Raw genomic sequence first — 14,815 nt, 5'->3', positions numbered from 1 at the left:
TCTTTTGATTGGACTATGATAGCTAACCTTCCCTCATAATTAAATAATAATAAATTTATTATGAATCAAACTTAAATCTTTCTAAAGACAAAATTATATAAAAACTCGTTTATGCTCCACACGCTATACCAACGAAGATAGATAACAAACTCGTCTATTGTTTTTTCAATATCGAATTCAATTTTCTTGTCGTTGAAGAAACAGCAACCCAAATAGTAATTTACATTATAAGAACACAGTGACAAGACTAGTTAGGATTATTTTAGCTTAATATTTAATCTCAAGTTTAAATTTCAATAAACATAATTGTGTTAAATATTCAGAAATTTTTTTTGTCGTTTATCTGACTCATGATATGGTGACTCAAGTATATTATTTGGTTTACTTTAAAGTTTACACCTTATATAGCTATTGATAGTAAAATGAAAACAACTATAGTTTAATAAGTTCTTTGTCTCTCTACTCTGGCTTGAATGCCATGGGATCCTCGAAATTTATATTTTTGGTTACAATATCCTGTCCCTATCCCTGCCATTAATCATGCATGAAGAAGATAAATTGACTGGGGTGAGAAATTTTGAAAAAATAATGTTAGTCATACATCCCATTTTTGGATGAGTTATATAAGATTAAAAAATTGTTAGAAATATAATATATATATATATATATATATATATAATATTTAATATAAATTTAAAAACTCTTATATTCAATATGAGTTTTTTATTTAACTTACATCTAATTATTAGTAAAGTAATAAATTATAACTTTTAAATATAAGTTAAATAAAAAACTTTTTAAATTTATAATAAGCTGAGAAGATTATAATATAAATAATGATATTATATAATAAAAATGTAAATAATATCCAAATATAATGGTCGTTTTGGAAAGAATGGTGAAGGTTGTACTAGACTCGTTGCGTGCAGGGCCGGCGGGGAACAGGGTACAGTATTTGAGGTAGATAGAGATGAATGAGACCTAAAATTTTTATAATTTTTTTTTCAATTTATTTGTTTTTATCTCATTGCATGTGTTTCAGTCATTTTATTTTATACTTTTTTCTCTTAGATTGTAATTTTCGAAACTATATTAAAGTAACGTTATCCGAACATAAATACAAAATACTATTCAAACTTATTTATGAGCACAATAGGGCTTGGTTCTATGCCATTTCAGCTTAGGTAAAGAATCGTCACGTTTCGTTGTGTTTAGGGTTTAGGGCTTATAACTATTTTAGATAATAATTTTACAGTTAAAAATGAGATCAAAAAATAAGAGAAAAAAAAAGTGATATAACCCAAACCAAAAAAAAGTTATAAAAGTGAGTTACAACTTCTAAGTCTAACAAATATGTTTAGGAATAATATAACTCTTTTCTCGGAGAAAGGAATTTTTATGCAGTTAAGAGAGAGAGAATCACGGGATTTTGATGAAAAAATGAATCTCTAATTTAAAAAAATCATAAAAGATGATTGAAAGAAAAAGGAGCATATTGGGTAATATTTTATTTTAATTTTATCTTTAATCTAAATATGTGAACATGCTTCAGGGGATTAAAAAATAGTAGAAACTGCAAAAGAGAGAGAAAAAAAAAACTCATATTTCAAATTAAACTTTTTTATGTGGTTAATGTTTGAAAATAAATATAGTCAAATTTAAACTATTTTTTTTGTGAGGTGTTGGTTTTTTTTGTTTTTTTTTTTTTTTTGGGTGGTGCAGTTGATGAAAACCTATTTAACCAACAGATTAAAAGAGTAAACAAATTCAAGTTCAATCATATAAAGCTATTGTATTTAAATTAATATCTCGCGAATTACACAAGTATTTGTAAATATACATAAAATATATAAAATAGAAATATAATTTATTTATTTTTAAAATTATAAGACAGAAATGAATGAGCGGTTAAGTCAAGGACAGGAACACAAATTGAAGACTCCAATTTAAGGAAACAAAAGAAGCAATTCTGAACTACAATTTGAATGAAATTTTCTACATTTACCTTTCAAACAACTCACATCTAAACAGTAGTTTAGGAGCAATTGCCACAGAATTCCATGCTTAACAACAGATTTTCAATCATTGTTAATATTTGCATAGGCCATGACAACATTACCTTGTTCCATTGCAAACCATCATATTGTAGAGCTGCAATTATCATACATGCTAGGCATTATAAAATTTACATAAAGTTGTTCTTGGAACCCACTACATTAAAATGTAACATGTTTGAATTATCTTGTAATGCTTGTGGAGCCTCAAAAGTGAAAAGAGATCTCTCAAATTTACCACAAAGACTCGTGGCTGGCATGCTCTTCAAGATAATTTCCAGGTATGATCACTGATGGCATCTCAACAATATAATGTAATGATTGAAAAAATTCATGTGTACACACATGTACATGCATGTGAGACCTAAGATAATACCACTTTAGATTCATGTGTGTACCCTGAATTTCTCCAATTGTACTATAATTTAATGAACTTGCAACGATTGAACATGTCATCTCAAATTTACATTTCTCCATATTCTAGCACGTATAAGAACAAGAACAAAGTAATTCCTCACATTTGCATCAGGGAAACACAACAATATTCACAACCACATTTCAGAAAATTAAATTTACCAGAGAAACAAAAGGTAATGTGGAAGTTAATTTCAATCGGAAAATCTTAACCTATTGAGAGGAATCTACATGTACATAGAAGCTAGCTGCTACTATCAGATAGCAAAGAACAAGCATTAGCCCTTTGAAGTAATTTGCAGTTCCTTCCTGCAATTGCATAGTAAATATGTTACAATGTCAGACTTCTTACTGTAGTGATAATCAAATCTTTATTTCCATGTACCATTATCTACATATTTTAGGTTAATAATACCTTTATTTATTTATTTTTTCAATCTTTGAATACAAACCTGTAACATGAAGGCTACAACTATAACAGTTAGAAATAGTGCTGCAGTCTCGAAAAGTTGAAAGTTTAAGTCCATAGGGTGCCCCGTTATCCAGCCAATAACAACACAAAATGGTATCTGCATAATGAAAGGAAAAAGTGAAGGAAGCAGATAACATCATAATACTAAAAAGATGCAGAAATATAATTCTACGGAAACTCAAATTCCCACTCGTTTTCCATTATGAAAGATGAACAAATAATCAAGTCTTTTCTTAGATTCATGTACTGGCAATCCTAAAACTTCACTTTCTCTTATTTTAGTTATTTAGCCATCATGCCAACTTTCAGTATACTGTACTTCATCAGAAGCAGGCAGTACAAAAATTCCATGTGTAGCACTCCACCTTAATTCTACTTAATATATGCATGTTTAGATATACAAAGAAAGTGGAGACAGCACTCACATGAAAACTGAAATTAGAAAAAGCAATGGCTATTTACCAAAGCAAAAAAAATTTTATATAGCAATTCAATCTCATCCATACAATATAACACTTACCACAAACATAGATATCTGCGTGGATGACCCTATTGCTACTCCTAAGGAAATGTCCTGAAAGGAATAAAAACTATTAATATGCATATAAGCGTGGTGCATGTGTGAGTACAAGTACTGAAGCCTCACAAGTTTATCTTTCATGGCAAACATTATAGCACTGGCATGTTCAGCTGCATTCCCCACTAGTGGAAGCAATATTACACTAATAAATGTCACTGGAATATTCCATGCAGTGGAAGCTCCCTGTAAAACAGTTGATCAAACAAAAAAATTTTTTGCACAAAATATTTCCTAAATGATATCTTGAAAAGTCATCTTTCTTGTAAAATATCCATCAGACACATACATAGCATTTTATTTTGAAAAGCAAACCTACAACTGGTAAAAGATTTAAGGACAAAATGTAGGTCACAGCCAGAAACAAATAGAATTTGTAATGTCTAGATTCTCATTGGAAGAAGGGTCTCAGTACTATAATTAAGGGTCCTAGAAACATCCTCATTCTCTAGGTGTTGTTAATGGTAACATACAACTTAGTACTTGCCATTTTAAAACTTGCATAAATATATAAAAATGATATACTGAGTAGTGAATATATTATCAGATAGAAAGGACAATTCTCAAGGGAATATATTTAAAATTTCAATTCCACTACCTTCTAAAAATACAATTTGAAGAGGTATGTATTATGTAATATATATCACTGACTAGATATATGGCTGGGTAGAAAGAAAAAGAAACAAAAAATCCAAACAAGTGACTGCTACTTCACTAATTACTTTCAAGTTTCCAAGCTTTTGTAAAATATGTTAATGAGGAAAGTGAGAACATTATTCACCTCTAAAGCGCCAACCAAATATTCTGACAAGATTGATATCCAAGAAGTCATAACCAAAAGCCAAATTATTGATTCCCACTTAGAAATATCTGGAGATTCATCATCATTTGAATTGCTCCCATTCTGACCCTCTTGCTGAATTCATATCACCACAATTTGGTGAGAAAAAATGTTATGTCAAGGATTTACAGGAAATACCATATGGGATAATACTGAACATCAAGAAGCAACAACAAGCCTTGCCCTTTCCTAATAAAGTAACATCAAGCATACTAGAAAAATTATTGGTGAGCTGCAAAATAGCGAAAAAGAACGTGTAGAAGCGATTTAATCAATAAATAATTATTCTGCCTATTTCTAAGGGAGAAAAACTTCTCCAGACATTTAATCATCCACAAGCATTGGATCACTTTCAGGCAATAATTTTCTGGGCAAGTGTGATTAATCACTTTCATAATAGTTCCCAGGATTTAAAATATGAAACAATCATAAAGATCAACACAAAGATTAGAACTGGAGCCCAATTCAATTTTCTTCATCCAATCCCCCTCCCTACAATGAGCAGAAATGCCAGACAAATCTTTTAGAACATATGAGACAGCGTATCTGGTAGGAACCAAACGAAATTGGGCCTTTTAGAGCCTTTAGCCAATGAAACAAGGAATGGGTGGTGTATTCCCGTAGGAAGAAAGGGGCAAAGTTGGTATAAGTAGAAAAGGAGTTTGTTAGAGGAGAGAAAGAGGGAGGATCTTTTCTGTTATTGCACACTGTATATAGCATCATGCTATAGGTGAGAGGGAATTATTTGGTATCTTGCTTTCATATTGGGTAGAGGAAACCTTAGAGTTTCTCTATTAGGAGTTGTGCTCTGGGACAAGGGAGGATTTCCTCATTTGTAATACTGAAATTTCAATCAATACAAAATTTTATTTGTTTCTTTTCCCATTTTTGCTGTACTGTTCACATCACGAATTGTAGGAAGCATATTAATATCATGCAAAAGGAACAACAACATAACTATTAGAAAGACCTAACTCAACCCAAAACATACCTCGAGAAGGAGGATTGCCTAATCTTTATAAGAACATTGGTGATTGGTTATATTCATAGCTGATGTGGAATATCTTAATAGAAACAATAAATAAGTGGGAATCAAAAAGGGAATCACAGATTGTTTAAATATATCAAATTCTACTCATTTGCAATCTCAATTGATCCATCAAGGTTGCATTATCTTAGTCAAGAAGTTTCTCTCAAAGGCCTAACAATAAAGCCTAGCGAAAAAACTAAATGTGACTTTTTCAGTTTTTTGTCTACTACTTGTTTAGAGTTAAGGAAATCTATTAGCCTAAACAGTTCCTATTCAGCATAAAATTATGATTATGAATTACATATACTAACGAGTATGCAAGTCAATAATATTACATGGCATACTGCATACCACATATCACAAACAAAAGAATGACGGAGGAAGCAAAAAGGAAACTTGATATGAGACCACCAACCTCATTCACAGACATGTAATGACTTCTTTGACCTTTTAACTGAAAAAATAGGTATGCAGCATAGGCCACAAGCATGACACAGCTGCTGAATCTTGAAAGTAATAACTCTGACTTCCCAACATGAACCTCAGTGTGTGTGTAGTGTAGAACAGCAGGAAAAAGTATGCCCATGACTGCCATCAGCAATAATCCTGAGTTTACAGCAGCAGTTGCCTGCATGCCAAAATGATCAGCTACAGGTAATACAAAATGAAATTCACAAACATAATCAAAGAACCAGAAACTAGCATGTCTACCTTGTTAAACACTTGTTCCTTCTTATGAAAAACAATCCCACCACTTAAGAATGCACATCCAAGTACCAGCAACATATTCGACAAAATAGAACCCAACAACGAGAGCTGGACAACCCGAGTCATTCCACTTTTCAGTGCATATATTGAGATGATTAATTCTGTTGCATTTCCAAATGTAGCATTTAAAAGGCCCCCAACTGCAAGATACAATAGACTTGAATGAGCAATAAACCACCATAAGTGTATGACTAAAAAGTAACAACAAAATTAAAGAATGAACCACTCCGATACCACATGCAGAAATTAAATATATATTTTTCCATCAAAAGCATGGATATTAAAACAAATTAAGATTGAAGCAATTAGCTGGAATCAATACTTTGAAATTAAATGTAGCAGTTAAAATGATAATTGAAAGAGCAACTTCTAATCATTGATTAACAATATATACAAAACTGTAAAAGCAATATTTCCTAAACTAGACACAAAAACACACATATCATATTACATTTAACTCAGCCTATTGTTCCATGACCAATCCCAAGCCTAGGCAAAGGAGGAGGGTTGTGTTAGGTCTTCAGTGACCAACGTAAGATTTGTCAAAACATTTACATTGATTTACATATAATAATACATTTAATGTCTGTGCTTTAAATGGTTTCAGCATCTGTTCTAGGTTTTTCTTTTTTCTGATAACAAGTTCTAATTTTAAAAGAACATAGAGTACGATGCTATTAATTTACCAGTATCTCCAGTGAAAAATGCCAGCTGCCTATATAAACCCAAAAAAAGGTAACATCAGAAACCATTAAAGCGAAAATCTAAGCAAAACCTTACAGAGTGCATGTAATATTACTCTGTAGCATAACCTAAACGCTCCGCCAGAGGCATAATACCCAATAAACTCATAGCAAAGACCCATCCCTGCAGTTCACTTAACAAATCAGTATCAGATATTTAACAAAAAGTGCAGAAATGTTAAAAACTGTATGAATTATAACTCACATGATGACCAGTCAATTTCTGTACAAGAATTGCAAGAGGCCCAAAAGGCATAAGCAAGTTGAGCCTGTTAGAGAAAACTACAATTTGTATGCTCCTGTAAATAGCAACCCCCAACATTTTACCACGAGCACTTTGAGATTCTCCAGCACGTGATCCATGGACATCCACCAGTATAGATTCTGACGAGTGAAAATCTACTTCGGAGCCAAAAGGAACTTCATCATCAGATTTATGCATTGGTCTTCCATTTGGAGAACCCATCTGTGACACAGGCAGTGGAAATACAGGACAAGTATTTCCAATAACACATTCATTTGGCAACTGACTCATTGATTATTTACAAAATGTTTGAAAGGAAACATTCACTAATACAGAATGAAAAGGGAGAACAAAAATATCTTCATATTCAAACATTATTGCATTTGAATTTGAACCCCTTTACTGCATTTCACAAGGCTCATTTTTCTAATGATAAACACACTGTTAATAGGCATTGTCATTGCCAATTTGCCATACACGTTGTATACTCCCATATAAAAAAAAAAATGCATAAATCAAGAAGTTCATACTTCTCACATTAACAAAATAAAACTTTCATAAACACCAAAGAACAACATGCCCTTTCTGTCTCAAAAACAGTAGCAACATAAATTATAAAAAAAATAATAAATAAATAAAACTAACCCAATTCAAAATTCAAAATAATTTAACAAAGGGTTCAGCAAAATGGGAGAAAGAACTCACCTTGCAAGTCTCAGACAAGTCTTCTAAGAACCCCGACGCACTGCAATGAAGAAATTGAATATTAAGAGCAAAAAAATATATAAATATACAAGTTGCTAAGTCATTGAGCAAAAATATATAAAATATTCATATCGAGAAGACAAAAAATTTGAAGAATCCAAGTACTTACATAAGAGTAGGTTTAACTTCAACCGGGGTCTCCATTTTTATTTATGATCCAAATGAATACTAAGAAACCAAACTGACCCAGAAATATTATTTCGGCTTTGTGTGTAAAGAGTTAAGGAGTGAACACAAAACAAGTGTTTTGGATTCAGTTTCAGTTTTGTTGTGGGTTCGTTAAGGCAATGAATGTAGGAAGTTTCACATGTTCTTCGTTTTTGTCGCGGTTATTAGTGTAGTTGTCGACCAAAAACAAGTTTAGGACACAGCACCGTTTGTTTGACGTTGATGCCAAACCTTATTTTAACTTTGACTTGATGCCATGGTAGAACCTCATTGAATATATAGATTTTTTTTTGTAGTAAGAATGGTATATATATAAAATTAATTTCTGTATGCATACGTCATATGTGTATTTAATATTAATCATAATATTAAATATGCTGATATGTTTTATTATTATGTATTTAGAAAAATTAGATCAAAATAAGACATATATCTCCTTCCTTTCCCCCACATACTACGGATATATTTCATCAAATACCCATAGATCTTAATCTTAATGTTCAAGTAATTATAAATTTATATGCATGGTGCTACTAACTAATAGAAGTTGCTGAGGATACTTTATTCCCAACCTCTTTCAAGCTATGGAAACAGTAATTAATTATATGTATACTGCAGCTTATGAATTAACCATCACCATATAATTATATGGACTAAATGATCATACGCTTGCCTTATGTTTACATTAACCTACACAGTCTTGAGTCAATTCTCACCCTATATTACAAATGAAATTGCAACAGATAGTCCTTCATCATCTTATGCATGATGATGAAGTACTACTTAAGACGAATGAGTATAATTTTGTGTTCATCGTTTACTTTAAATTCAAAAGTCTTTGAGCCATTGATTTTGCTTCATGTAAAAAATGCATGTGACATATGTTTGTGAATGTATCTTTTCCCTAAAATGAGGAGACATATTGAATTGTGACCCATTTTATAGGTTGTGATGTTGCGTGCATTTTGAGCTTTATCAAGGGTTGAACAGACAGCAATGATCAAAATTATGCAATTTAATTTATACATCCACTCAGGACCATTTGCATTAGCATGTATAATTGGGCCCAAAGTTGAAAATGGGCCTTGGCCCAACATCCAAAAGCCATTATTGTTGAGGACAAAAGAAAGTCTATTTATTATCGTTGACCAAAGAAAGAAGGGTTGGGTGTTCATTTGATGCAGAGGGTAGGCTAAAAACTTTAAATCCCCTAAAAGAAAGATCAAAAGATCTCTAAAAATACACTGCTCATTATTTTTTTTTCTATAAAAGAAAATATATTCCTCTAACGATTCTCTAAAACTCAATATGTATTGTGAGAGTTATTTTTAAATGAGAATAAGAAGATAAAATTTTGTTTGTACAATTTTGCATCAACAATCAAAATTAAAGGTCATTTAAAGTCATATAATTTGAGAAAACACATTCATACTAAATATCAAACTTTGTAAAAATATATTTTTAATTCGATTTTCATCTTTATCAATTTAATTCTCAGATTTGAAAATCTTAAAATAAATTAAATTCATAAAATTAAAAAAAAATGATAGAAAAATTATAGTTTTAAGACTTGTTTGTTTCTATTTTTCTTTTTAATTTTTAAAAATTAGATTAAAAAAACTATTTTTATAACAAAAAAAAAAAATTATCTTACTAAATAAAATTTATTACATAGATCACATAATGTCATTAACCAAAATTCAGAACTAAATTTTCATAAATTTAATTAATTAAAATGTTTCTTTTAAGACAAATAAGATAAACACATCTTTTATAAATAAGATAAATATAAATCTTTTATATAATTTTTAAAACTTTTCATATTAGAATAAGACACCATCTCTTTCTTTAAAAAAATGTAAAAATAAACCTAAAACTCTTGTTATTTGGGCATGCAATGTTGGCGCACTTTCCTTTGTCTTTAGGTTTTGCAAAATGGTGCTGTTCCGTTGTGTTTGGTATAACGAAATTATCATTCGCTTTCTTTTTCTTTTGATCGTTCGGTCTATTTTATATAACAATCAAAATCCTCATCATCATCATTGTGCTTCTGCCACCAAACTAATCCTTTCTTTTTATTCTTTATTTATCTCTCAGATGGCCCCTCAATTATATTGTAACAACCAAAAATAAAATAAATTCATAGCCCTTACATATGCATAAGTATCAGAGCCAAGTTTTACAAAGTTAATGCTAATTTTCATATAACTCGTTAAAATTATGACAAATATTAATAAAAATATTTGAAAGTTTGCTAACAGTTTACAAAAAAAATTGTGAATTTTATGTTAGTTAAGTGCTCAAAATGTTGGTTACTTGGCTATTGTTAGCTAAATAATTATTCTCTCAATTCTGTCTTTAAATTTTCTTCCTCACATCTATGATTTTAATAAATTTCACCAGTTTCCTTAAAATATTAAATAAGAAAATAAAGAATGTTTGTTAATAACTAATTTATTGAAAACATAAATTATTCAATATATTTTCTTAATATTCTTAAGACATTTGTTAATGAGAATCTAAAATAAATTTTAAAATATTCAATAAAATATATATATATTTTTAAAAATTTCACTTTTTCATTACCCAAACTTTAAACGCGTCCAACATTAGCAAGTCAATTTTGAAGATAAAAGTTATGCTTACTCTATATCTAAATTCGCTTAAAAAAAAATATATGACAAAGTTTTTATGTAAAATTAATTTAAATAAGTTATTTTAACTTAAACGAATTTTTATTTTCTTTTTCACTCTTCTCTTTATGCTAAACACTTCATTTTTAATCTTCATATTCAACTTTTTTTAATCTTCATATTAAACTTTTTTCTTTTCTTCAAACTCAACTTTTCTCTTTCTCTCTCTACTCTCACTCCCACCTATTTTTATCTTTTTCTTTATACTCAACTCTCTACTTTCCTCTTCCTCCATTACTATCCACCATGCTTATCTCCATCCATCCTTAGACCTCACTTCTCCCTACATTTAAACTTTAATCTTTTCAAATGCATAAAATTCACTTAATTCAAAAAATTTATTTAAACTAATTTTACATAATTCTTTTTTGTTATTTTTATATTTTTACTTAAATAAATCAATTTTTATTTAAATAAAAATAAAATTGCGTATGTAATTCTCACCACAATTAGAGGTGATCTGATCACTTACTATATTATCTTGCTTACTAATTAAAATACTCTTTAAAAAAATAAAGTAAAAAATATATTAATATATAGATACTCCAAACGAAATCTACAATTTGGATTAAATATGCACAAATTTCAAAATGCATTTAAAGAAAGTTTTTTCTTTTTTAGAATTTTCTTATTACAATTTTAAATAAACCGAAAGATATGTCTCTTTACGTGGAATCCTCGTTATACGAACCTTAACATTTGCTTACGAAATCCCAAACGCACATGGGGGAGGGGGAGGACAGGTAACATGCTTTTGTCCCTTCGAAAATTGATATAAAATCAATTTTTAAATCACTGAAATTTAAATATTATATTCACTTTTAATAATACATCAAATATTTTTCATATGAATTAGAACTCTAAACTATTTGAAGAAAAAAAATTTGATTGAACAATCTGATTCACAATAATAATAATATATTTAAAAAAAATTAGAACTCTGTACTTGTTTCTTTTTTAAAATGTTTAAACTTATTCTCTCACCTCTAAATTTCAAGAATTACTTGTTTAAAATAAATTTGTTGACATCTTGAAAAATATCCTTTTAATAAAAATAATTTCATTTCAAAAGTAACGTGACTAGCATTTGTTGTTGTCAAAGGCCACAGATTTTTTAAAAGATAAAAATTGTTAACTCAACCTGAAAATTTGTTTACAAACAAATTTGAAATTTTATTTCAAATGATAATAATAAAACTATTAATTATATCACTTTTATAAACATTTATTAATTAACAAATCAAAAGATGCTAATGTTAAATATTTAAAAAGAGTCATATTAGAAATCCCATTACTATTATTTTAGAAATTCTATTAAAAGTTTCTTAAAAGTATTAGTTAATTAATTAATACAAAATTTTATTAAAAATTATGATATGAATATATTAATACAATAAAGCTATTATTATTTTATAAAAACTTAATTCTTTAATCAATGTTTATAAAATTTTCCTTATATAACTACATTAGTTTAGAGTCATATGTTAAAAAAATAAATTTTTCTTAACTATTACTCTTAAAAGTATAGTCAATATATTAAGACATAAAAATTTATTAAAATTATGATGGAACTATATTATAAAATTAAATATTGTGCTTCTAAATAAAAAAATATTTTATTCTATATGTTTTTTAAATCGTCTTTATGATAAAAACTAACAATACTATAAAAAGAATTTTTTTAAAAAAAATATTTTTTAATACAATTTATAATTTTTATGAACTAATAAATAAAAAAGTATGAATCTAAATTAAAATTATTAAAAATATATGTTCGTTATATCCCAGATAAATATTAATAATAAATTTAGGTGTGATAATATTACATTATACCAATTTTAAAAATTAATTAATTTAAATTGTTTTTATTTGTCAATTTAGTTGAAACTTAAAATTATCTTATAGAATTTAACTTAAACCATTTTTTATTTTTTTTGCATTAAAACCAGGAGTTTTTTCAATCACATAGTTCAGCTGTTAAGGTATCATCCAATTAAATAAAACTTTTTATACATACATAGTATTAAAAATATATTACACAAATACTTTAAATTTAATAAATTTGAAACATATTAGATGTTGTAATTTTTAACAATAAATATTTATTATACTAATTAAAATTAAAAATTTAAAGATTATTAAATTAAAAATAAATACAATATAAAAAATTAATTAATAGGGTAAAAAAATCTCTCAAGACATTAGTATTTAATAATACTCCTAAAAGTACTCTTACTAAATAATACTTCTGAAAACTTTTTAATTTAAAAAATAACAACAATAAATTATATATATAATGTAAATCCTTTCTAGAAGGGTTGCATGTGGGAAGACCACTGTGTACAAATAGTGCCCACAGAAAGTCTGTGGGCCAAAGATTCACTAACATTCCCTATCACAGCTCACATCATAGCCTGTGTGACACACAACACAGCATCATCAAAATAAAATCTAAATTCATCTAAGTAGAGTAATGACAATACCTTCTAGAAGAAAACCGCGAATAACTATGGAATCTTATCTTCAATCGTAATTTTTTAATATAAAATTTTATTTTTTAATACTTGATAAATAAAATATGATAAGTGTAAGCTGTTTTCAGATATTGTCTTTAGTATGCAGGAAGAAAGAATCTGTGGGGGGTTATGTTTTATTGAGATGAGAGATAAAATATAAATAATAATATATTTTTCAAATTTTAAACATTTTTATTTGTTTTATTATGCCAATCAGTTTATTATAAAGAAAGAAAAATAAAAGGAAATAAGTAGATTATTCAAGTAGTGCCAGATCAAGTCACAGCTCGTGCTTTGAATTTGCATTTTTTAATTGATATTTGATTTTGACGCAGTGCAACACTCACATGAAACAATATTTTTTAATATTAAAATTAAAATATTGATATATTTAAATTTAATCTTAAAAATTAAGATTAATGCATAATTTGTTTAAGTACTTATTTAACTTATAATATAAATTCAATCTAAACTTATTAAGTTAAAGATAAAATATTTTAATAAATTATATCAATAAATTTATTTAAAATTTATAAAATTAAAATTTATTTTTCTCTTCTGTTAGGGTTTGTTAACTTTAAGTTTTTTTATTGTTGCACTGTTGTTTATGGTTTGGGTTTTGTCTTGATTGTATATACAAGTTATTCAATACTAGTAATGGCTAAACCTATAGATATAGCCTTAAATTAACATTCACATGCATAGCCTTAATTTATATACATAAAATATAAATCGTTTTCATCACTTTTCATTTTTTGTTTCAACACACATGACTCCTTTCCTAGTTTGTCCTCTAAACTTGGTCTTATATGATTCTAAAGATAGTGAACTTTGATTCCATACCCAAAAAATGAAAATAATTAATTAGTTGTAATTTGTTTTACGTAGCCAAAAGCAATAATGTAATTATATAGCAACCACGCCATGCAATATGGCAATAACCATTTCTACGTCGTACGAATTCCAATCAGAAGAAAACAAAAGTATAATGCAGTTTCTGTCCTCATATAATTGCTTAACTTTCAATTCTTAAAAAAAATAATAGTTATATTTTAATGTGTTTTTTAACATTAAAATAAAGTATTTTGTTATTGCGTCATATAAAGATTAATTTGTAAAAATTTATTCCTTTAAAATTTAAATTTTGAGAATATTATTTCTTTATTTTAAATTTAACTATCAACAAAACTAGTTATAATATATTTGACACCATAATATTTAAATATTATCGGTTAATATCCGAACATATTTGGTGTGATATTACAAACTGTAGACAAATTGTTGGTCTGATTGCTAAAAATTTCAATTTGTATTCCACAGTAACATAAGTTCATATTCTACCGTTGAGTATTGGTGAATAATTATTCTTAAAGCACTTTTATAAAAAAAAAAAATAGCCTTAATTAAAATGTATCCTAATTGATTTTGGTGGGCCATTGAGGTTCAACTCGCTTTAATGTTTTGTTAAAAAAAAGTATAATATTACAAACTTAAGTTAAAGGAATCTGTTAATAGTGTTAGATTTAACAG

The 14,815-nt window shown here is 27.9% G+C and overlaps 1 protein-coding gene across 2 annotated transcripts; it reads right to left on the bottom strand.

The window, feature by feature from the left end:
- Positions 1-1,853: 1,853 nt before the first annotated feature.
- LOC113849195 (vacuolar cation/proton exchanger 5) lies at positions 1,854-8,248 on the bottom strand. Of its 2 annotated transcripts, XM_027478908.1 has the most exons (12): positions 8,018-8,248; positions 7,849-7,888; positions 7,105-7,365; positions 6,956-7,023; positions 6,843-6,871; positions 6,100-6,296; positions 5,804-6,016; positions 4,299-4,433; positions 3,587-3,703; positions 3,461-3,514; positions 2,921-3,037; positions 1,854-2,777 (listed from the first exon to the last, which is right to left on the bottom strand). In XM_027478908.1, the coding sequence occupies exons 1-12, from the start codon at positions 8,050-8,052 to the stop codon at positions 2,682-2,684; spliced, it is 1,362 nt and encodes a 453-aa protein (XP_027334709.1). In that variant the 5' UTR covers positions 8,053-8,248; the 3' UTR covers positions 1,854-2,681. The 2 variants fall into 2 exon arrangements, with proteins under 2 accessions (XP_027334709.1, XP_027334710.1); XM_027478909.1 differs by lacking the exon at positions 7,849-7,888 and having other exon boundaries at positions 2,374-2,777.
- Between the last annotated feature and the right edge of the window lie 6,567 nt (positions 8,249-14,815).

Source organism: Abrus precatorius, unplaced genomic scaffold (assembly GCF_003935025.1).
Source record: "Abrus precatorius isolate BTA unplaced genomic scaffold, Abrus_2018 Scaffold9, whole genome shotgun sequence".
In the NCBI taxonomy this organism is placed as follows: Eukaryota; Viridiplantae; Streptophyta; class Magnoliopsida; order Fabales; family Fabaceae; genus Abrus; species Abrus precatorius.
This window is presented reverse-complemented; position numbering and strand designations above follow the sequence as displayed.